The sequence below is a fragment of the Oncorhynchus mykiss genome, chromosome 8 (genome assembly GCF_057628025.1).
Source record: "Oncorhynchus mykiss isolate SJ-2025 chromosome 8, ASM5762802v1, whole genome shotgun sequence".
Taxonomy (NCBI): Eukaryota; Metazoa; Chordata; class Actinopteri; order Salmoniformes; family Salmonidae; genus Oncorhynchus; species Oncorhynchus mykiss.
In genome coordinates, this window is record NC_143029.1 from 79,898,693 (window position 1) to 79,922,394 (window position 23,702).

The 23,702-nt window shown below is 45.7% G+C and overlaps 2 protein-coding genes across 3 annotated transcripts; one reads left to right on the forward strand and one right to left on the reverse strand.

Annotated features, from left to right (window-relative positions):
• Positions 1-4,250: 4,250 nt before the first annotated feature.
• Positions 4,251-12,658, forward strand: LOC110530688 (elongation factor 2b). Its single transcript, XM_021613929.3, has 14 exons — positions 4,251-4,339; positions 5,987-6,201; positions 6,918-7,099; positions 7,382-7,593; positions 7,781-7,959; positions 9,164-9,269; positions 9,411-9,663; positions 9,845-10,040; positions 10,156-10,279; positions 10,440-10,682; positions 10,898-11,251; positions 11,468-11,650; positions 11,768-11,900; positions 12,088-12,658. Exons 1-14 carry the CDS (start codon positions 4,337-4,339, stop codon positions 12,279-12,281), a joined length of 2,577 nt encoding a protein of 858 aa, XP_021469604.1. The 5' UTR covers positions 4,251-4,336; the 3' UTR covers positions 12,282-12,658.
• Positions 12,659-13,161: 503 nt separating this feature from the next.
• On the reverse strand, positions 13,162-18,140 carry btbd2b (BTB domain containing 2b). Of its 2 annotated transcripts, none has more exons than XR_005052960.2 (9): positions 17,468-18,140; positions 17,173-17,292; positions 15,644-15,800; positions 15,316-15,421; positions 14,908-15,105; positions 14,595-14,787; positions 14,305-14,486; positions 13,933-14,079; positions 13,162-13,849 (listed from the first exon to the last, which is right to left on the reverse strand). XR_005052960.2 is itself a non-coding variant. In XM_021613930.3 (9 exons), the coding sequence occupies exons 1-9, from the start codon at positions 17,965-17,967 to the stop codon at positions 13,688-13,690; spliced, it is 1,671 nt and encodes a 556-aa protein (XP_021469605.1). In that variant the 5' UTR covers positions 17,968-18,140; the 3' UTR covers positions 13,162-13,687. The 2 variants fall into 2 exon arrangements, 1 of the variants encoding a protein (XP_021469605.1); XM_021613930.3 differs by having other exon boundaries at positions 14,399-14,486.
• Positions 18,141-23,702: the final 5,562 nt, after the last annotated feature.

A 23,702-nucleotide genomic window follows, 5' to 3' on the forward strand; every position in this document is an offset into this window, starting at 1 on the left:
TTCGCAAAGGAAGCTCTGTCTTCCTCACAGAGGAGTATGAAAAGACACTATGATAAAGAGGCTGTTTCTCGTCCACTACAGCCAGGTGACCAAGTACTGGTTTTATTGCCTGTTCCAGGATCTTCACTGTCAGCTCGATTCTCTGGTCCTTATTTAATTGAAAATAAATTAAGTGAAACTGATTATGTGCTTCAAACTCCTGATAGAAAACGCTAATCTCGTGTGTGTACCACGTTAACATGTTGAAGGCATACTACACCCGACCCAGTTAGATGGTTCAAAAATAGCGGAAGGTACTGCTGTCTCCTCAGCTTCTACTGCTATGATAGTGGGCTGTCATATTAATGATGTTGATGGAGATGGATTAGAGTTGTGCAATAATCAACTTGTTTTTCAACCACTCCACAAATGTCTTGTTAACAAACTATAGTTTTGGCAGGTCGGTTAGGACACAAGTAATTTTTCAAACAGTTGTTTAAAGACAGATTATTTCACTTGTAACGCACTGTACCAGTATTCCAGTGGGTCTGAGTTTACATACACTAAGTTGACTGTGCCTTTAAAAAGCTTGGAAAATTGCTGGCTTTAGAAGCTTCTGATAGGCTAATTGACATCATTTGAGTCAATTGGAGGTGTACCTGTGGATGTATTTCAAGGCCTACCTTCAAACTCAGTGCCTCTTTGCTCAACATCATGGGAAAATCCAAATAAATCAGCCAAGACCTCAGAAAAAAATTGTAGACCTCCACAAGTCTGGTTCATCCTTGGGAACAATATCCAAACACCTGAAGGTACCACGTTCATCTGTACAAACAATAGTATGCAAGTATAAACACCATGGGACCACGCAGCTGTCATACCGCTCAGGAAGGAAACACCTGTTTCCTAGAGATGAACATAATTTTATGCGAAAAGTGCAACTCAATCCCATAAGAACAGCAAAGGACCTTGTGAAGATGCTGGAGGAAACAGGTACAAAAGTATCTATATCCACAGTAAAACTAATCCAATATCGACATAACCTGAAAGGCCGCTCAGCAAGGAAGAAGCCACTGCTCTAAAACCGCCATAAAAGCCAGACTACAGTTTGCAACTGCACATGGGGACAAAGATCATACTTTTTGGAGAAATGTCCTCTGGTCTGATGAATCAAAAATAGAACTGTTTGGCCATGATGACCATTGTTATGTTTGGAGGAAAAAGGGGGAGGCTTGCAAACCAAAGAACACCATCCCGACTGTGAAGCACGGGGGTGGCAGCATCATGTTGTGGGGGTGCTTTTCTGAAGGAGGGACTGGTGTACTTCACAAAATAGATGGCATCATGAGGTAGGAAAATGAATTGGATATATTGAAGCAACATCAGTCAGGAAGTTAAAGCTTGGTCGCAAATGGTCGTCTAAATGGACAGTGACCGCAAGCATGCTTCCAAAATTGTGGCAAAATGGTTTAAGGACAACAAAGTCAAGGTATTGGAGTGGCCATCACAAAGCCCTGACCTCGGTACTATAGAAAATGTGTGGGCATAACTGAAAAAGCATGTGCGCGCAAGGAGGCCTACAAACCTGACTCAGTTACACCAGCCCTGTCAGGAGGAATGGGCCAAAATTCCCCCAACTTATTGTGGGAAGCTTGTGCAAGGCTATCTGAAAAGTTTGACCCAAGTTAAACAATTGAAAGGCAATGCGACCTAATACTAATTGAGTGTATGTAAACTTCTGACCCACTGTGAATGTGGTGAAAGAAATCAAAGCTGAAAAAATTCTCTCCACTATTATTTTGACATTCGTCGTCTCCAATAAAACTGTGAAGGCCCTCGGCGTTACTCTGGACCCTGATCTCTCTTTTGAAGAACATATCAAGACTGTTTCAAGGACGTATTTTTTCCATCTACGTAATATTGCAAAAATCAGAAACTTTCTGTCCAAAAATGATGCAGAAAAATGTATCCATGCTTTTGTCACTTCTAGGTTAGACTACTGCAAGGCTCTACTTTTCGGCTGCCCGGATAAAGCACTAAACAAACTTCAGTTAGTGCTAAACATGGCTGCCAGAATCTTGACTAGAACCAAAACATTTGATCATATTACTCCAGTGCTAGCCTCTCTACTTTGGCTTCCTGTTAAGGCAATGGCTGATTTCAAGGTTTTACTGCTAACCTACAAGCATTACATGGGCTTACACCTACTTATCTTTCTCATTTGGTCCTGCCTTACATACCTACACGTACGCTGTGGTCACAAGATGCAGGCCTCCTTACTGTCCCTAGAATGTCCAAGCAAACAGCTGGAGGCAGGGCTTTCTCCTATAGAGCTCCACTTTTATGGAATGGTCTGCCTACCCATGTGAGAGATGCAGACTCGGTCTCAACCTTTAAGTCTTTATTGAAAACTCATATCTTCAGTAGGTCCTATGATTGAGTGCAGTCTAGCCCAGGAGTATGAAGGTGAACAGAAAGGCAATGGAGCAACGAACCTCCCTTGCTGTCTCTGCCTGGTTGGTTCCCCTCTCTCCACTGGGATTCTCTGCATCTAACCCTATTACAGGGGCTGAGTCACTGGCTTACTGGTGCTCTTCCATGCTGTACCTAGGAGTGGTGCGTCACTTGAGTGGGTTGAGTCACTGACGTGATCTTTCTGTCCGGGTTGGCGCCCTCCCTTGGGTTGTGCTGTGGCGGAGATCTTTGTGGGCTATACCCGGCCTTGTCTCAGGATGATAAGTTGGTGGTTGAAGGTATCCCTCTAGTGGTGTGGGGGATACTTATGCTTTGGCAAAGTGGGTGGGGTTATATCCTGTCTGTTTGGCCCTGTCCGGGGGTATCGTCGGACGAGGCCACAGTGTCTCCCGACCCCTCCTGTCTCAGCCTCCAGTATTTTTGCTGCAGTAGTGTGTGTCGGGAGGGCTAGGGTCAGTCTGTTATATCTGGAGTATTTCTCCTGTCTTATCTGGTGTCCTGTGTGAATTTAAGTATGCTCTCTCTTTTTCTTTCTCTTTCTTTCTCTCTCTCTCAGAGGACCTGAGCCCTTGGACCATACCTCAGGACTACCTGGCCTGATGACGCCTTGCTGTCCATGTGGATGTGCTGCTGCTCCAGTTTCATATGCTCTGCCTGCGGCTATGGAACCTTGACCTGCTCACCGGACGTGCTACTTGTCCCAGACCTGCTGTTTTCAACTCTCTAGAGACCGCAGGAGTGGTAGGGATACTCTGAATGATCGACTATGATAAGCCAACTGACATTTACTCCTGAGGTGCTGACCTGTTGCACCCTCGACAACCACTGTGATTATTATTTGACCCTGCTGTTCGTCTATGAACATTTGAACATCTTGGCCATGTTCTGTTATAATCTCCACCCGGAGATCTCCACCAGGCTATGTTATAATCTCCACCAGGCTATGAGGACTGGCCACCCCTCTTGGCCTGGTTCCTCTCTAGGTTTCTTCCTAGGTTTTGGCCTTTCTAGGGAGTTTTTCCTAGCCACTGTGTTTCTACACCTGCATTGCTTGCTGTTTGAGGTTTTAGGCTGAGTTTCTGTACAGCATTTTGTGACATCAGCTGATGTAAGAAGGGCTTTATAAATAAAGTGGTGATCCTAACTGACCTATGACAGGGAATTTTTACTGTGAAAAAATGTTAGGAATTGTGAAAAACTGAGTTTAAATGTATTTGGCTAAGGTGTATATAAACTTCCGACTTCAACTGTACCTCTCAAATACTTTCAGGTTTCAGTCGGTACCGATCTTTAAAGATCGGAGGGTTGACCATTTTTACAATCTACAACGCAATCAATACTTTATATTGTGCTCCATTCAATAATATGAGATTCTGTGGCTTGATAAAATATTTCTGGACTAATACTGCCTGCCTCCTTGTGGATTCGTGCTTGCATTGCATGCCATACCTATGTCACAGCACGTCGCACGCGTTTATCAACTACAACCTGGTCTCATAGACCAAACGTAACATAGTAAACACAGCCAATGTTTGCTTTAGCCACCTAGCATTAGCGACGACAAATTAGAGTTCATAACATATCAAACGTTTCGGGAAATTCCAAACATATTGTACAAATCTTAATTCGTAACATATCATGCGAAATCGATTAATACATATCATACGAAACATAACATATTCACAATAATGGTAAGATTTTTCCAGATTTTAATTTACTATGTTACGTCTTCCCCTGAGTCCACATTGCAGCCGAACGTGAAGTGATATAAAGCAGCGTAAGGTGTCATAAGCGTTCTCTTTCCTGCCTATCCTTGGACGAGGAAGGCGGTGTATTCGCAGTGTTAATTTTACCAAAAGTTTATCTACGAACATCAGGCAAAATGGTGAGTTGATTTTGAATTGTTTTGCTATGATTCGGTGGACCGGAGGTTCAGTGTTGTCCATGGGTAAAGAGTTGGCGACCTCCTTCCACATTGCCGGTGACCAGTTGAAAGGAACCGGGCCGGGTGAAGCAGCCTCCGGGGCACCCAAGATGGATGCTCCCTGTTTGAACTGCATGACGATGTTTAGAAAACCGCGACGGACATAGCTAAATTAAGCCCCATATGAGATTATAATGCATTTAGGTACCAATTTTCTCCTTACAATTTCGTTTAAGGAATATGGTGGCTGTTTGAATTTACGCAGACGTCTGTTGGTTTTTACTATCAAACTAACCATCTTTGGGGGTTTCAAGTCTGTTTTATAACTGGGCCCGCCCAGTTAACTCTAGGCCAGGGTTTCCAAAAATCAGTCATCGGGACCCTAAGGGGTGCACGTTTTGGGTTTTGCGAGATGGTACTAGAACCGCAGACTACCTAACCGTCAAGCGTTTTTACATTTTAATCAGCTGTATAGTGTTAGGGCAAAAACCAAGACACACACACCTTTGGGTCCCGATGTCGACGACCGAGTTTGGGAAACGCTGCTCTAGGTATCACCCGCTCTAATTTTTTTGTGGGTAATACTTTGTTTTTGACCACAAACGTTATAGCTAGTCACTGTTTGACAAGGGTAATTGGCAAAATCGATATTCAAAACCGTTGGTAATGGTAGCAAACTGGCCCATATGTCAATTCTAGTGTAACGTTAGATGGCTAACGCGCAATTTGGTTGTATACATTGGCCAGCTGGCAGTAAAACGTCAGTTATTGGGTCTAAGGTGGCGTGACTTCTAGTTAGGTCGTTATGTGTCGGATTGCTCAGATGTAGGCCAGCAAGTACAGCGTGATGCAGTTGTGCAAAATGGGCAGTTCCCAAATAGCGTGCGTCACCGTTTATATCATAAAGGCCTCTACTCGGGTCTAGGGCGGCATATGCGCCAACGCTGACTCGTTCAAGTCAAGGATCATCTCTTCGCCTTTATCAACAGAAAAGGACTGCCACGAATACATGAGTCATCAAGCCAGCTGCCAATAGAGCTAGATTTAAAAACAGATTATTCTTTATTGGTCAAATAAGTGGCATATCGGCTGCTGGTGGTCCCTCCCTTTTTAAATTGGCTATGTGTTGAATTCCAGTCAGACTACTGCAGGCTACTGTCATGTCACCAGCCAAGATGGATAACATATTACCTCACCCCATTTGAACAGAAGACTAGGCCTAATGCAAAAATCAGCATCCCTTTTCTGATGTGCCTTATAAAAGAGCTAGGTCATCAATGCATTGTATCCCTTTTTCATCTAGCTAGATGGGGTTATCAAATATGTTTGTTTCTATAGGACAGTGAGTCCATCATAGCAAATTTCTTTCTGTGTTGCATTTCATTGCTCTTAGGGGTTTGACCAGGGTTGCTGCTGTTAAGAAATGTCAAATGCATTTAATCACGTACATGTAAAGTGAATCGATTTGATTTTTCACTTAGTTGTGCACTGATGTTAATTGGAGACTTAAGTGGGAGTTGGGGTAAGCCCCCAAATTTAATTTTAGTTATCAAGACTGGGAACAAATTCTCTTTTACCATTTTCTGATTATGTGGATCTTTGTCTCAGGTGAACTTTACAGTGGACCAGATCCGTGCCATCATGGACAAGAAATCCAACATCCGTAACATGTCTGTGATCGCTCACGTGGACCACGGCAAGTCCACGCTGACCGACTCCCTGGTGTCTAAAGCCGGGATCATCGCGGGGTCCCGAGCCGGAGAGACACGCTTCACAGACACTCGCAAAGACGAGCAGGAGCGCTGTATTACCATCAAGTCCACGTAAGTAGTACAGGGTCGTGTTCCTTCTGGTGCTTAATGTTTTACAACAAAAAAAACAGCTTTCTTATTGGAAAAGCTTTGGTAGTCCCTCTTTCAGTCTGGTTGCCTCCATTTAATTGTGAGTGAATACAACCCAGGAGTGCCTGTTTAAATCTTGAGTATGTGTTGCTTGGGGGGTGAAGCTCTTGAAGTTAAAATTGTTGGCCTTCCCCAGAATAAATGTAAAAGAACAAAGTAAATGTATATATTTTACTTGAAGAGTGGGCGCTGCCCCTCCGTGTGATCTATTGACTCCCATCGCTGTATGATCGGTTGTCATACGCTCTCACGTTCATTAGTCTGCTGCCCTGTGTACATAGTCATGAAACACTGATCACTTTCATAATGTTAACGTACTGTTTTACCCACTTCATGGGTATATACGGTATTCCATTCCAGGCCTATCCTATTGCTGTACATGTACTATTCAGATAAACTACAGTACCAGTCAAAAGTTGGGACACCTACTTAGGGGTTTGTCTTTGTTTTACTACATTGTAGAATAATAGTGGAGGCATTAAAGATGACATTACACATGGCCTCGTGTAACCAAAAAGTGATAGTTTTTTACTATCCCTGTCTGCATCTCACAGCTGACTGGGATGCTTGGTTTCAGACAAACAACCACATTAAAATATATAATTCACCTGTTCTCTACCCTCCCTTGCTCCTCTCAGGGCCATCTCGATGTACTACGAGCTGGGGGAAAACGACATGGCTTTCATCAAGCAGTCCAAGGATGGGCTTGGCTTCCTCATCAACCTGATTGACTCACCGGGCCATGTGGACTTCTCCTCTGAGGTCACAGCTGCCCTTAGGGTCACCGACGGCGCACTGGTGGTGGTCGACTGCGTCTCAGGTACTCACGGTCTTGTTTCTGTACTTCGGTCTCTTGCTGTTTCTTTCTCCCAGTCGCCTCTCCCACTCTTGATTGTCATGTTAATTTTAGTCATTTAGCGTATGCTCTTATTCAGAAGGACTTACAGGAGTAATTATGGTTGAGTACCTTGCTCCGGGATATGTCAGCAGATTTTTCGCTGAGTCTGCCTCGGGATTCGAACAGCAATCTGTTACTTGCCCAATGCTCGTAACTCGTAAGTTAACTTGTTCATCTAACAGCTTCTCGTTCTCCCATGGTCAGGTGTGTGTGTGCAGACAGAGACTGTGTTGAGGCAGGCCATTGCTGAGCGCATCAAGCCAGTGCTGATGATGAACAAGATGGACCGGGCCCTGCTGGAGCTGCAGCTGGAGCCTGAGGACCTGTTCCAGACCTTCCAGCGCATCGTGGAGAACGTCAACGTAATCATCGCCACCTACGGAGAGGATGAAGCGGGACCAATGGGTGCCATCATGGTGAGACCGGCACGGGTTGTGTCAAAAGTTCTGTGGTTTAAATGGACGTCTAACATGCTTGTTACACCGCAATGGAGAAACCCATGTCCAGTTAAACTTACAGATGTAAATGGGACTAGTCCCCTAAACTCTCCTCATAGGGAGACATGTTTGACATAACAGACCTGGCCCTATTGTCTTCCCTCAGATTGACCCTGTGATTGGTACCGTGGGGTTTGGGTCCGGCCTCCACGGCTGGGCCTTCACTCTAAAGCAGTTTGCTGAGATGTACGTGACAAAGTTTTCTGCTGGCAAAGACACCCAGCTGGGATCAGCGGAGAGGTGTAAGAAGGTGGAGGACATGATGAAGAAGCTGTGGGGAGAGAGGTACATGCACACGATGACCTACTACTGTACATAGAAACATTCTGTAAGAAGATGTGAGGACATGATGAATATTCATCCGGACAGTACTGGAACAAGATGAGCGTTTAGATGGACAGACCGAAAGATGCGCGCACAAGTGAGACTATGTTGAAATTACAGGTAGACACTTACTCTGGGTGTGTTCCAGATAGACATTCTCTGTGCAGATTGTCAGATATCTATAGATAGATAAATATGCTGTCTGGAGAAGTGTAGCATCTCATGAACCACAACAATGTGAATTAGTAACTCTATTTCCACAGAGCTGCACTAAATGTATCTGGAATGCACTTTCTCTCTCTCTCTCCCTCTGGGCGCACTTGATTTTAAAAAAACGCCCGTTGTGCTGGTTAGGCAGTGCTTGTACCTTAGGACCAATGAAATGGTTCCAAGGGACAACTCCACCTACCCCGGCACTTCGGACAAATTAAATTAAGTGTGCCTGTTCTCTCGCTTTCTCAATCACACGTGCACAGGTGAGGGCGTGGAAATATTGAAAAGTGATTGCAGGTATGTGGCGTGACACGGGCAGCCCCATATGTACAGTGTTTTTCTCTGTATGGAGACCTGAGGAAGACCAAAGGGTTGAAGACAAAGTAAACCCATTTGGGAGCCTAAATTGCAGGTGCGCACTCTTCTCTTATGCTGGCAAACAATCTGACGTGTTGCAAATAATTCCTGTTTCTGGCTGTTTACGTGTCACGGCTGATTGTAACCTACTATATGTAAATGCTTGCGAGTTCCTGGCTGTCGTAGTGACATGAAGTTAACTGTTGCACTTGTCTTTTTTCCTTGACTCTTAATAGCACTGGTTTTGCAGATGGCAGCTAATTTTGAAGACAGTTTTACCAAAAGGTTTTGTTTGCAAATGGGGTCTAGGTCCATTCGAATTAGTCAGTCAATTCAGGAAGTAAAGTAAAATGAAAGGTTTAATTATTGAAAGGGTGGGTATTTTCTCAAACCTGAAAAGGATCAGTTATTTATTTCAAGTTATTCCATGTGTTAAATTCAAATGACTAAATTAATTTCAATTGGAATGGACCTCTACCCTGGTTGCAACTTGGGTTGAATGCACTTTTGAAATGTGCACCGCTCTCTGTAAGAGCGTCTACTAGATGACAACTGTCAATGTGAATGTTAAACATGTGTGATGTTCACCTGGTAGGTTTTTTGACCCAGCCACTGGGAAGTTCAGTAAGTCGAACCTTGGCCCTGACGGTAAGAAGCTGCCCCGTACCTTCTCTCAGCTGGTCCTGGACCCCATCTTCAAGGTGACCTTCCCCCCAACTGTTGATCAATTATTTTTTATTTTACTAGTTAAATTGCTTAACATGAATTGATTATATGTAATTCATTGACCAATAAAATGTACATATTTTTATGGTAAGCAACTTCTCCCTTCCTCCCTCCAGGTATTTGATGCCATCATGAACTTCAAGAAGGATGAGACAGCCAAGCTGATAGAGAAGCTGGACATCAAGCTGGACTCTGAGGACAAGGAGAAGGAGGGCAAGCCCCTGTTGAAGGCGGTGATGCGTCGCTGGCTCCCGGCCGGCGAAGCCCTGCTCCAGATGATCACCATCCACCTGCCCTCCCCTGTCACCGCCCAGAAGTACCGCTGTGAGCTGCTCTACGAGGGACCAGGAGACGACGAGGCCGCCATGGGTGAGGGCGCTTAACTTCAGCCAGCCCACAGTTTACACACCAAGACACACTTGGCGCTTTGACGTCTCACACAACATCCAAAATAAAGTAACTGTCCATGTCAACTAGCAAAGGGTTAGACATCACATTTCCTAGTTGATATAAAGTCTGGTATCATAATCCTGATTTAACATCTTCTCAGGTATCAAGAACTGCGACCCCAAGGCTCCCCTGATGATGTACATATCTAAGATGGTGCCCACCACAGATAAGGGTCGCTTCTATGCCTTTGGCCGTGTGTTCTCTGGCTGTGTGTCCACCGGCTTGAAGGTGCGCATCATGGGACCAAACTTCACCCCGGGGAAGAAAGAAGATCTCTACGTCAAGCCCATCCAGAGGTGTGTTTTAGCGCAGCAGATGCGTTTGACTTCAAAACTTTTTAAAATGCATTTTTAAATGTATTCTCTAACCCCTCTTCATCCCTCTCCCATGTGTCTCTTTCTACCACTATAGGACCATTCTGATGATGGGGCGTTACGTGGAGCCCATTGAGGATGTACCATGTGGGAACATTGTTGGTCTGGTTGGAGTTGACCAGTATCTGATTAAGACTGGGACCATCACCACATTTGAACAGGTGGGTTGTACAGCTCATGTTTTACTATAGCAAAACTCAAGATGGCTTTGACATGACTGGAGCGCTCTGGTCAAAAGTAGTGCACGGTCTAGGGAATGGGTTGCCATTTTAAACAGACAATGGATGCATATTTCTTACGTCGTATACGTTTGTCCAACAGGCCCACAACATGCGTGTGATGAAGTTCAGTGTCAGCCCTGTGGTGAGGGTGGCTGTGGAGGCCAAGAACCCTGCTGACCTGCCCAAGCTGGTGGAGGGACTGAAGCGTCTGGCCAAGTCTGACCCCATGGTGCAGTGTATCATCGAGGAGTCTGGCGAGCACATCATCGCCGGGGCCGGAGAGCTTCATCTGGAGATCTGTCTCAAGGATCTGGAGGAGGACCACGCCGGCATTCCCCTGAAGGTGAGGGAGGGGGAGGCATAGGGAACAAGATTGTACTCAAGGAGGAGACTGTAATGTACTTGGAGAAAGCAATGGTGCACTACGGAGGTGATTTTGTGTTCCACTGACAGAATCTACATGTCTTTGCTCTGTTGCTTTCTCAAGACGACAGTCGTGGAGATATCTGTGGACTAACTTGCTGTCCTAACCTGAGTCACAACTCCTCACCCTTACAGAAATCTGATCCAGTGGTGTCCTACAGGGAGACTGTGTCTGAGGAGTCTGAAGTGATGTGTCTGTCCAAGTCCCCTAACAAGCACAACCGTCTGTACATGCGGGCTAAACCCTTCCCCGACGGCCTGGCCGAGGACATCGAGAAGGGGGACGTCAGCCCTCGACAGGAGCTGAAAATCCGCGCCCGTTTCCTGGCTGACAAGTACGAGTGGGACGTGTCAGAGGCCCGTAAGATCTGGTGCTTCGGCCCCGACGGTACTGGACCCAACCTGCTGATGGACGTGACCAAGGGAGTCCAGTACCTGAACGAGATCAAGGACAGCGTTGTGGCTGGCTTCCAGTGGGCTGTCAAGGAGGTGGGTTTGCGTTGCGCTTAATGACCAACTGCTGCATCATTAATCATTTTCCTTGCAAAGGCTCATCAAAGCATTGTAGTTTAAATCTACATTCATGTCTTCAGTTTGTGTGTAATTAGGTTAGAATCTCCACTGTAGGCCATGCTGCAGGTACCAAGTTTACTTAGTCATTTTTGTCCCAAGTTGTGACATGCAGTTCCTTCCACCCTCCTACAGGGTGTGTTGTGCGAGGAAAACATGCGTGCAGTCCGCTTCGACATCCACGACGTGACCCTGCACACAGATGCAATTCACCGCGGTGGTGGACAGATCATCCCCACGGCCCGCAGAGTGCTGTATGCCTGCCAGCTCACCGCCCAGCCACGACTCATGGAGCCGGTCTACCTAGTGGAGATCCAGGTGTGTAACTACTTTGCCACTAACCTGACTGCTTTCTTACATTGATTTGTATGCTAGTCTAAAGGGGTCTATTTGATCAACTGATTTTTCTGAATAATGCGTTTCTGGCCTCTGCAGTGCCCAGAGCAGGTAGTGGGTGGGATCTACGGCGTGCTGAACAGGAAGCGAGGACATGTGTTCGAGGAGTCCCAGGTGATGGGCACACCCATGTTCATCGTCAAGGCCTACCTGCCTGTCAACGAGTCATTTGGTGAGTGTTAACTCAATCTGGCGCTTACCAGGGACACGCGTTAAGAGAATTGGCGTTTCCGTGTACATTTCAAATGGACTGAAATTCAATCGTGCAGAAGTTATTCTTATCTGATAGGTAATGTCAGATAAGAATGGCAGAAAGACCTCAAACGTTAACTGTCCTGTTCCCTGTCCCCCGCCCCCAGGGTTCACCGCTGACCTGCGCTCCAACACGGGCGGCCAGGCCTTCCCCCAGTGTGTGTTTGACCACTGGCAGATCCTCCAGGGAGATCCCCAGGACCCCACCACCAAGACTGCCGTTGTGGTGGCCGAGACCAGGAAACGCAAGGGGCTGAAAGAGGGCATCCCGGCCTTAGACAACTACCTGGACAAATTGTAAATGTTGTCCTGGTTCCCCCTAGCCACTACAACCCCCACCCCACTTGTGTAGATTGATAATGATTGGGTAGGCATACGCAATATGTGGAAGATTTCACCTAGCCTATCGGAGGGTAACGTGACGCTATTGGCATATTGCTTATGGTATACCTATCCGACCCTTTCAGATGTACACAGTGCCCAGGGGAAGGGACTAGGGCTTGGTTTGGAAGTTAGTGGTTCTCTGACCTTTTTCCCCCCCCTTCTATTCCTCCATTGTACGAGTGAGGGATGGGACTGTACAGTGCACTGTGCGCAGTAGCGCTTGCCTAAATGGAAACCTGGTGACATGAATCCAAGGATGGGAAATGTCAATAATAAAGATGAATAGAAATTGTACATGGCGTGGATGTCGTTATTGGCTTATGGTTTGAAATTAAGAAACTGGTAACTAGTGATTATGGGTTGATGAGGACAGCCAGAGGATTGTAAGTATATAAATGGTAATTTTGGTTCAACTGAAGGTAATTTTATTTTATACAATCCTTAATGTGCCAGTAACTATTTCTGTAAAGTTCCCTGTATACGTCCAAGACCAGTGGTGTTCTACACACTATCAATTCAGTCTGATTGCCTTTAAATGAGTGCTTCTTCCCAGGGTCTGCATGTCCTACTCAGGCTGAAGCTGTAATGCTTCAGTACATTAAAATGACTGGTCCATAATTATTTACACCCTTGCTCAAGGTGTGCATGGCACTGCGAAATAAAGATGCTTTTACCGTAAAGTACCTAATATCTATGGTGGCTCTTCGATGGGGCTGTTTTCCAAGGACCAGAACATTTAAGCCCATCTCAAGATGAAATTGTTAATTGCCAACATCTTGCAATGGTGAATATCAGTCTCGACTTAAGACTGCCCTGTTCAAGAGCAGACATTTTAATATAACAGTTTAGAGAAGTCTTATCCTCATTTTAAACCTTGTACTTTAACAATCTTGAATATGGAGACCTATTATTTCCCGTTTTGTTAGTGTCACATGCGGGTCACTGATCAAGCAGATGGATCCTAATTGGTAGTGTAACAGTATGTTCATATGTACATTGGCGTAGCTGGACGCATCTCACTCCCACATGCTTTTAGCTACAGACAGACCATACAAGGGGTGGTTCTGTAAATACATGGCAAGCTTTCCCAAGTTAGTCAATAGTTCTGACCAGTTCTCTCTCAGCAGACAAAACAGTTGTCAAAGTAAAACAAGCTGACACCCCTCCATGGTCAGTGGGAGTTGAGAGAAAACCATGCTCCAATTATTGATGCCTCCTTCACCACTGGCGTGCGGCTTCCACAATCAGATTAAGGGCCACGGGGGCATTTGTTACATATTCAAACAGGGCCAGAGTCTCTCAGCAGTCCAGTGATCGTGAGGACTAGGTGTAGAAGATGACTTCGGGAATCTGTCCGTCTTCTACTGAGGTGCCGTTGTTGTTGCCCGCAGCGTAGCAGAAGGTGAAGCATGTCTTGGTGCCAGTGGAGGACGACTCGTGAGTCACCTTACGCATTCCCTTGGTCCCATAGTGAGAGTCAGGACCCTGAGAAAGATTGAAGAGGGAATCACTGGTTACACAGCCAGAACAGGACCCCACCAATCAAAACATGTACAGTAAGCCTGTACCTTGAGTGTGGCGCAGGCTGTGTAGTTGACGTTGGGTAGGATCTCCACCGGCTCCTTGAACATGACTCTGAAGGTGTTGGATGAGCCATCACAGCTGAAGCCTGTGTCGTTCTGACCCAGCACTGTGTTACTATCTGTGTGAATGATCTGGGATGAGAGAGGGAAACGTTACAGAAACAATCTCCCTGGTCCCATATTCCCATTATAATGGAGCAGAGCCCCATTGGTCCTGATCAAAAGTTGTGCACTATAATGGGATTAGGGTGCCACTTGGGACGCAATGGTCACACATTCTACACCAACACACTGCTAATATATATCTATCCACAGGAACGTATATATTGTCATCAATGATTTAGGAGAGACAAATACCAGAGAGGGAAGGGAGTCTTTGTTCCAATGTATTCTGTCTATATAAATCAAATATGATTGATTGACTGATTTGGTTAGTTAAGGTGGGCAGTGCCTGGATGTTGACTTGGTAGTCTGTGGGGCCGTGTATGGAGCCGTAGAGGCCAAAGCCCACCACGAAGATCCTCCTGTTCACTGAAAACCTGAGAGGAGAGGAGGGGATAAGAGGGATAGATTATGTCCTCAGGAAATATTTCTGATATTACCTATCACACACACACAAGGTTAATTTGATCTGTGCGTGTTCTCACCGTATACGGTCACTGGTCCCACTGTAGCCCCAGCGGCTCTCCACCTGTCCGAAGCGCGTGATGCTGCACTCCTTCCCCCGTAGGCAGCAGCGAGGCCGGTCGATGAACTCTACGCGGGGCTTTGGGTTCACAGTGAAGTGAAGGAACAGACTCACCACCTCACTGTCTGTCAGGATACTGGACTGGGCCGGTCCTGGGTGGAGACACAGCAGGGATAGGAAGACATGTCAGAGTGAGGGAGACTGAGATCGTGAGAGAGACATACAGTGTGCAAAAATGACTGACTGTCACTGTGTGTGTGTGTGTGCGCTACCTGCGGCAAACTCCTCGATAGTCATGAGTGGGAAGCGGATGAGGGCGAGGGCCTTGGCCAGGACCCTGCGTTTGTTCTCTGGGGTGGGCTGTAGCTGCTGCCGGTGGGCCTCTGCCTCTGACCAGCGTACCGCCGCAACAAATAAACGCACCTCCCTCACCCCCAGAGTGTCCCGCTCCAGCACAGCCACTAAAGTATCTGAGAGAGGGTAGAAAGATGGAGGGAGTAGACAAGAGAGGGAAAGAGAGAAGACAGAGAGGGAAGGAACGGAAGACATAGAAGGGGAAAGAGTGAAAAGGAGAGGAGGGAGGGAGCAGTCATCATGAGATACAAACATTGCCATGTGCATTTCAAGAATGCATTACCATATGTAGAGTGAACTACAAAACCCAAAGTGAACTACAATACCCAGATCTATGTCAGTGAAACCCTCAGCTGCGAGCGCATCTCCGGTATTCTTGTCGATGTTCTCTAGACACAAGCTGGCAAGCTGGGGCTCATCGAAAAGTCGAGCCTGAAACACACACATCGATCAGACCCACAGTAAACAGTAGTTTACTTAACATGAACTGACCAAGAACCTTTGCAACTCCTGTTTTGGAACTGACCTATTGATTTGAGATGTTCAGACAAACTGTACCAGAGTTATTTTGATACTGGGTCAGGCCACCCAATCAGTCACTGGTTGACTTGTTTAGAGAATGTATCCCAGACAGACAGTACAATAGTAGCTGACCTGAGTGAGCAGCATGAAGGCATTGTCTGCCCGCAGGTTCTTCTTGAGGAATTCCACACAGTGGGCCTCCAAGGCTGGCACTGCATACTTCTTAGCTGTGTACAGAGTGGTCATCACCGTCTCAGGCCCTATTTGGACCTCATCAGAGTACAGGAACCTGGAGGGGACAAGATTAGATTACTGATAGCAGGGGACCTTTAATCTTAAAGCGTCAGTATGTTGTATTTACTAGGGATCCTGGGGTACATACACATTACGACACATCACACATAAAACAAAACATTAAATCATATAACACCACTACATATCTACAATACAGAATGTATAATACCACCATACAACAATATTACAATGTACGTGTGTGTAGAGTGCGTGTGCTAGCCTGTGTGTGCGTTAGCGTGTCTTGCTTCAGTTCGGCTGGCGGAAGTCGGCTAGGCGAAAGAGTGTGCATACTCCCTTAAAAAGACCTTTGTTTAAGAAATGAGAGAAAGGCAGCAATAGTACCGTTTGTCCATTTTGAGACACCATAGATAGTATACACTTCCTCAAAACAGTCTGAATTAATCTAACGCAATAAATCTGTAATTAATTAGATGTTTTTGCAGAGGAGATCTTAGACTCACAATTGTACATCTAGTTAGAATGTTTGGTGCAGTATTTCTCAATGGGGGGAAAAAGGTTCATTATAACGACTCGTCTCTTGTTGAACAACAAAGACTTTATTAAAGAATTCTGACCGTTAACCAATCACAGACGAATGGGCGTATACTTCGGCGCTCGAACTTCAGCTGGCCTTGAGAAAAAAAATGTCACCATGCGGACATGTGGCCTTTAGAGGACATACACTTTGAACACACAAACAGCATCATTGCATTTTGGTACACCACAATTACATTCATTTCCAATGAAAACGCCGCGTTTGCATTGCGTAGCAGAGGCAGTTGCAGTGCGTTTGGTGTAGATTCATCGAACATATGTGTCAAACTGGAGACGGTTTGACAGAAATGGTAGCAGAAGGTGAATGTTGAACTTTTGTTGCATACATTTCCAGATGATGCTGCAACGCCGCTGTCAGTGTGTTGGAAGCATTAAAGGCCCTGCGTGGTCAATCCACCATCTGAAGTGGCCATGCAACATTTACTGTGATTCAGCCTCCACAGACATCAGGGCTTTCATACTTATTGCGCTTAGCAGAGCTATTGTGAAGGAAGTTGTCAAGGAAGCGAGTGTGTTAATACAGGATGTACCGCCCCTACCTACCATCAACCAATCATGTCAATATGGGGCTATACAACTTTGAGGCGCACAGCAATGTGGTAGAGAGTTTGAGATGGCGTCTGCATACCTCCAGAGGCTTAGCAATTGCATCACACCCTCAGACCACATTGTCAGATTTAGCATTAATTGGCTTTAACAGTCTTTGGTGGAACAGATAACCTGGGTTCTGGCCATAAACTGTCCAATACCTTGGATGGGACCATTTGCGCTATTATGATTGTAACGTCTCTAAACCAGGAAGTACTTCTTACTTCAGTAATGCCAGAAAGGCTGCAGGTTCGACATCTGGCAAATCGATTTCCGTTGAGGTGGTCGCCATACCCCCGTTGAACATGGCATCGAAGACTGCGCTGCCCACAGCGAGAACGAATCTAACCAAAACCAAAGCCATCATCAAATCAAAACAATGCTTTTCACCACTAACATGATGCATTAAACTCGCTTGGATTAATAAACATGTCAATTAGACGATTTTCTTTACTTTCTTCTACTAACCATCCTTAGTAGACAAACTATAGTAATAAGGAAATGCACGTTCGTGCTTACCTGTGTGCGGGTATTCGTTGCACTCCCATACCTTTCCCCACCAGAAAATGAACGTCACTCAAAACCTCGTTATTAAACAGGAAAGCAAACCGTTCCTTTACGGTGCTTTTCGTCGCCTGCCAGTTGTACACGGGCTCCCGGTAAACCAAAACATCAGCGGCCGGTGGTGCTGACGACAGTGAGGAATGGGTTCCTGGTACACTCGCAGCCGTTGCTCCGGAGGCCCCCCTTGCCGCAGCGCTTTGAGCTGACGCTTGCTGAATCGAGTTCTGCACAGTCGGTTGAGTTCCAGCTGCAACACCGGCGCTTTCGCCTCCGCCAGGCCCCGACTGCGGGTTGGGGCGCCTTGCAGGCCCCTGAACCCCTCCGGTCGCACCAGTGGACCCACCGTTGGACGTAGGCATTGAATAACCACTGTTGCTGGGCTGGCCATTTCCCAAAGGCCCTGGGCAGGAGAAATGTAGGGAGGGAGGCCTACCGCTGTAGTCCCCAGCAGCCATCTTGAATCTGACAGATCATGGGAGGGGCGTGACGTATACATAAACGGAACACGGTCGGGTACGTGAACCAGAGGATGTTTTGTAAAATATGTTTGCATATTTTGTATTATATTTGTTGTTTAATAACAAATAAAAACATTTAAAAATATATAACAGAAATAACGAAAAATAAAAAACAACCATAGGCTCCAGACAGGATGCTTCTAGACCCAGATCCAGGATCAGATGATCATCTCCCCACCTGACCACAGCCAAGGTGGAGGGAAATGTAACACGGACCCTAGTAATAAAAACTGAGTGGTTTGAGCCCAAATGCTGATTGGCTGAAAGCCGTGGTATATCAGACCGTATACCATAGGTATGACCCAAAAAATATTTGTACTGTTTTAATTACGTTTGTAACCAGTTTATAATAGCAATAAGGCACCTCTGGGGTTTGTAGTATATGACCCATATACCACGGCTAATGGCTGTATCCAGGCACTCCGCATTGCATCGTTGATAAGAACAGCCCTTAGCCGTGCTATATTGACAATATACCACTGCCCCTCGGGCCTTATAAATATCCGGTATTATCCACTCTACCTTGAACTAGAGAGGGCTATCTCTAAGTGAACTGTACAGTGCAAAACGTGAGAAAAAAAATCACCAGTGCCGCCGGATGGCGCTATTATTTCTTACTTCATTTGACAAACGATGTGTCATCTGGCGGAAGTAGGGTTACATGAGAAAGTGAGAGATGATCCTCAACTGGTTTAATGATTTGATGTCAGTTGTGCCAAAACAACACATCAGGTAATAATCCTCACACTATAGTATGATATGATAGCCTAAACAAAGTACATTTAAATTGATTGAAAATTAAACGTTTTCAATTAAATTGATTGAATTAAATAAAGCAGTTGTTTCCATGTCTATGAAGTACTTGATGCATAGATTCAGTTGAGATGGGGGCAGAAGCAAACATTATTCTTCCTTTTTTACAAGGATTGACATTTTCTTGTTTTTTCTCTTCAACAACAAATGACTGTTAATGAATGTTAAAATTATACAAATTACATAATTGATTTGCTGACATGTTGTTTGTCTGTGAAATGTACAACTTGATCCATTGTTTTATTAAGGAAGCAGAGAGAAAAAGGAAATAGTGGTATATCATTTGACTCTTGGAACGCACAGTGTATTAATACTTAGCTATGAAGATTAGGACTCAGAATCACATGCAGAGTTCAGTCAGTGATACACATGAGAAACAAAGAGAAACAAAGAGTTTATCAATGTTGAGGTAATAAAGACATTATGTTAGAATAAGTGATTAATCTGCTGTGCCAACACATCTCTGGGCCCAGTTTTTCAAAATATATCTTTCTGGATTTCGCCTATCTGATTGTATTAATTTAATAGAATTAGAATGAATAGAACAGGAGTCCCCATTCTACTAATTCTATTTATATGCATTTAATCCTAACTGATAGGCAAAATCCACATAACTTTTGAAAAACAGACTGTACCACCTTATCCTGAATGACTTCCTAATGACTGACCACACAGAGCAGAGCTGTTGCTCCAGACTGCCTCTGACACACATGACCATAGATATATATATACCATAGAGCTATATGCAGACATGGCTTCATCAATGCAGATTTAGCTGGGGATATATACCTAAACCCCTCTGCCATCTTGTCTTTACAGTGTGCTCCTTTATCATCTCTTTATCATATGCACAGTTCAAAATGAAGTGGAATCTTTAAACAATCTTTTCATTTTCACTGGGCAGTACATATAGGGGATATTCCATTGGGCATGTGTAGTCACTCATAAAGCACTCATAATTATCAGCATATCATTACTATGCAGATTTTTTTTTTTAACATAATCAACACAAGCTAGCCATTCTAATTAGCAACATTTTAACATCTGCATTTGGTTAAATTATTCATTATGAATAATTCAATACCTCATAAAGGGAAAGAATGACTTTATTTAGAAAATTGCTCCTTCATTCTCTATCTTCAGCATGTCCACCTGGGTCTTTAGGTTTTTCTTTAGTGATGACATAATTGATTTTGAGATATAAATGTCAGTGCTTGACTTGGGCAAGAGCTCACCGGAGGTTAGAACCAGCACCTAAAATGTTCTACTGCTTAATGTCCTGCACTTGTTATAGAATAACTCGGATCTGCAGCCATTTTAATATGTAAAAACATTATGGGGGTTATTCATAACACCTTATTCTTCAGTATCAAGCAAGAACACCCAGTACAACAACAGGAAACTATTACTGTTTTTATACTTCATTCTCTCTTCAACATGTTCACCTGGGTCTCCGACACTCTCATTTTAACTGCCTGGGCTACAATGACATAAATACAAAATTGTTATATCAGTGGGAAATCGAGATATGACCAGTAGTCAAACATAAAGTACACTGTAAAAAATGTTTGGTTGTTGTTTCATCTCATTATTATTAAGTAACTTCTTCCACAGGCTTTTTTTGGTTTACTCAACTTTTCTGTCCAAGTGTTAGTTGAACAAAAACATTTTTTATGTCACGACTTCCGCCGAAGTTGGTGCCTCTCCTTGTTCAGGCTGCATTCTGTGGATGACGTCACCGGCTTTCTAGCCGCCACTGATCTACGTTTCTTTTTCCATTTGTTTTGTCTTGATTGTACACACCTGGTTTCCATTATGTTATAATTTATTCCCTATTTAACCCTCTGGTTCCCACATGGTTTTGTGCATGTTTGTTCTTTGTTAAGTGGTCGCTCTTTTGTGTCGAGCTGGAATAATATTCCCTGTATGGAATTAGTTTGTGATTGTTTCGAGTAAGGTAGGTTTTTACTCAGTTCTGTGTCCTGTGCCTGACTCCGTCCTACCTGCTGCACACTGACACTTGACAGAAACACGCACCACGATGTGGAGTCAGCAGGTACACCCAGTCCTCCTTTACCAGTGGAGGAGCGGGTCCAGCAGCACTCGACGATGCGCCAAAATCTTGGCACAGCCATGGATCGCGTGCTGCACACCATGGAGCGATGGGAGAAAGGGGGTTTTCCCACACCCCCATCCACTTCACCCCAACCCACGCCGCTGTCCACTCCTCCGTCACTTGAACCCAGTGGGATTCGGCTCTCGCTCCCGAGGGCATATGATCGGACGGCTCCCTCGGGACACGAGAGCGTGTCCGCCCTCATCTCCTGTTTGTCGGGGAAAGCACTTGAGTGGGCCAACGCTGTATGGGGGAGAGAAGGCGCAGCGTTGGTCCACTATGAGAATTTCACCCTCCGTTTCCGGGCGGTATTCGATCATCCACCTGAGGGGAGAGCGGCAGGGGAACGGTTGTTCCATCTTCGACAGGGGTTGAGGGATGGAATGAAAGGGCCCTGATCGACCATTACCGATGTAGTCTACGTGAGGACGTTCGTCAGGAGCTGGCATGCAGGGACACCCTCGACCAGCTGGTGGATTTATCCAAACCCGGCTGGATAACCTGTTGGCCACCCACGGACATCCGGATCGGGGCCCGTCCATTCCATCCCGCAGCACCTCCAACCCTACACCTATGGAGGTCGGAGGTGCTGCTCTGAGGGTGACCGGAGGGGGGGGGCATTTCCTGCACCACATGTGGCCGCAGAGGGCACACTGCTGGTCGATGCTGGGGAGGTTCCCCAGGGAGTCGAGGCAGCAGGCAGGGTGAGTAGGCACCAGACTCACCCAGAGCTTCCTGTTGCACACGTGTGTGTATGTATAGAATATCCAGAGTTTTCCCCGCATTCCCAGCATAAGGCGCTAGTAGATTCAGGCGCAGCTGGGAACTTAATTGACCGTTCATTTGTACTTAGTTTAGGGATCCCTATTGTTCCTATTGTTGTGCCCTTCCCTGTACATGCCTTAGATAGTCATCCTTTAGGGTCGGAGCTGATTAGGGAGGTCACAGCTCCACTATGTATGATAACGCAGGAGGGTCTCAAGGGATAGTCACGTCAGTGCTCAGGGAGTTGTGTAGGTGTTTCCTTAGGTGCCACTAAGGTGGAGAGTCCAAACCAGGTCTCCGCCATGCACTTCCCCCCTGAATATGCCGATTTGGCTCTCGCCTTCTGTAAGAAGAAGGCGACTCAATTACCACCCCATCGACGGGGGGGATTGTGCGATAAATCTCCTGGTAGACGCAGCACTTCCCAGGAGTCACTTGTATCCCCTGTCACAGGAGTAGACTGCGGCTATGGAAACATGTCTCAGAATCTCTGGGGCAGGGGTACATTCGGCCTTCCACTTCACCCGCCTCCTCTGGTTTCTTTTTTGTGAAGAAGGATGGAGGTTTACGCCTGTGTATTAACTATAGAGGTATAAATCAGATCACGGTGAAGTACAGTTACCCACTGCCTCTCATAGCCAGTGTGACAGAGTCAATGCACGGAGTGCGCTTCTTCACCAAATTGGATCTCAGGAGGGCTTACAACCTGGTGCGTATCCGGGAGGGAGATGAGTGGAAGACTGCATTTAGTACCACCTCTGGGCCCTATGAGTACCTTGCCATGCCGTACGGTTGATGAATGCTCCATCAGTCTTCCAATCCTTTGTTGATGAGATTTTCAGGGACCTGCACAGGCAGGGTGTAGTGGTGTATATAGATGACATTCTGATTTACTCCGCTACACGCGCCGAACACGTGTCCCTGGTGCGCAAGGTGCTTGGTCGACTGTTGGAGCATGACCTGTACATCAAGGCTGAGAAATGTCTGTTCTTCCAACAATCAGTCTCCTTCCTAGGGTACCGCCTGTCGGAGTCAGTGGTGGAGAATGGAAAATGACCGCATTTCAGCCGTGCGTAATTGGCCGACTCCAACCACGGTAAAGGAGGTGCAGCAGTTCTTAGGGTTTGCCAACTACTACCGGAGGTTTAAGGGCGGCCAGGGCTTTTGGTCACCTGAAGGCTCTGTTTACCTCGGCTCCCGTGCTGGCCCATCCGGATCCCTCTTTGGTGTTCATAGTAGAGGTGGATCCGTCCGAGGCTGGGATAGAAGGGTACGCCAACAAAGCTCCGCCCCTGTGCCTTCTTTTCGATGCTCAGCCCGGTGGAGCGAAACTATGATGTGGGTGACCAAGAGCTGTTTTCGTCTTTTGAGCTTCTAGTCATGAAATCTATGCAGCCTACTCAATCACTTTTTATAGCTACTGTTTACAGGCCTCCTGGGCCATATACAGTGTTCCTCACTGAGTTCCCTGAATTCCTATCAGACCTTGTAGTCATAGCAGATAATATTCTAATTTTTGGTGATTTTAATATTCACATGGAAAAGTCCACAGACCCACTCCAAAAGGCTTTCGGAGACATCATCTACTCAGTGGGTTCTGTCCAACTTGTCTCTGGACCTACTCACTGTCACAGTCATACTCTGGACCTAGTTTTGTCCCATGGAATAAATGTTGTGAATCTTAATGTTTTTCCTCATAATCCTGGACTATCGGACCACCATTTTATTATGTTTGCAATCGCAACAAATAATCTGCTCAGACCCCAACCAAGGAGCATCAAAAGTCGTGCTATAAATTCTCAGACAACAAAGATTCCTTGATGCCCTTCCAGACTCACTCTGCCTACCCAGGACGTCAGAGGACAAAAATCAGTTAACCACCTAACTGAGGAACTCAATTTAACCTTGCGGAATACCCTAGATGCAGTTGCACCCCTAGAAACTAAAAACATTTGTCATAAGAAACTAGCTCCCTGGT

What these genes read in the sequence shown, in the direction of transcription:
- LOC110530688 (XM_021613929.3), top strand. An exon ending in TGTATTACCATCAAGTCCAC is followed by an intron (nt 6,202 to 6,917) that starts GTAAGTAGTACA and finishes TGCTCCTCTCAG; the next exon opens with GGCCATCTCGATGTACTACG. An exon ending in AAGAAGCTGTGGGGAGAGAG is followed by an intron (nt 7,960 to 9,163) that starts GTACATGCACAC and finishes TTCACCTGGTAG; the next exon opens with GTTTTTTGACCCAGCCACTG.
- btbd2b (XM_021613930.3), bottom strand. Translation starts at nt 17,967, where the DNA reads ATGGCTGCTGGGGACTACAGCGGTAGGCCTCCCTCCCTACATTTCTCC. An exon ending in TTTCACTGACATAGATCTGG is followed by an intron (nt 15,106 to 15,315) that starts GTATTGTAGTTC and finishes ACCCTCTCTCAG; the next exon opens with ATACTTTAGTGGCTGTGCTG. An exon ending in CAGCCTGCGCCACACTCAAG is followed by an intron (nt 13,850 to 13,932) that starts GTACAGGCTTAC and finishes AATCTTTCTCAG; the next exon opens with GGTCCTGACTCTCACTATGG.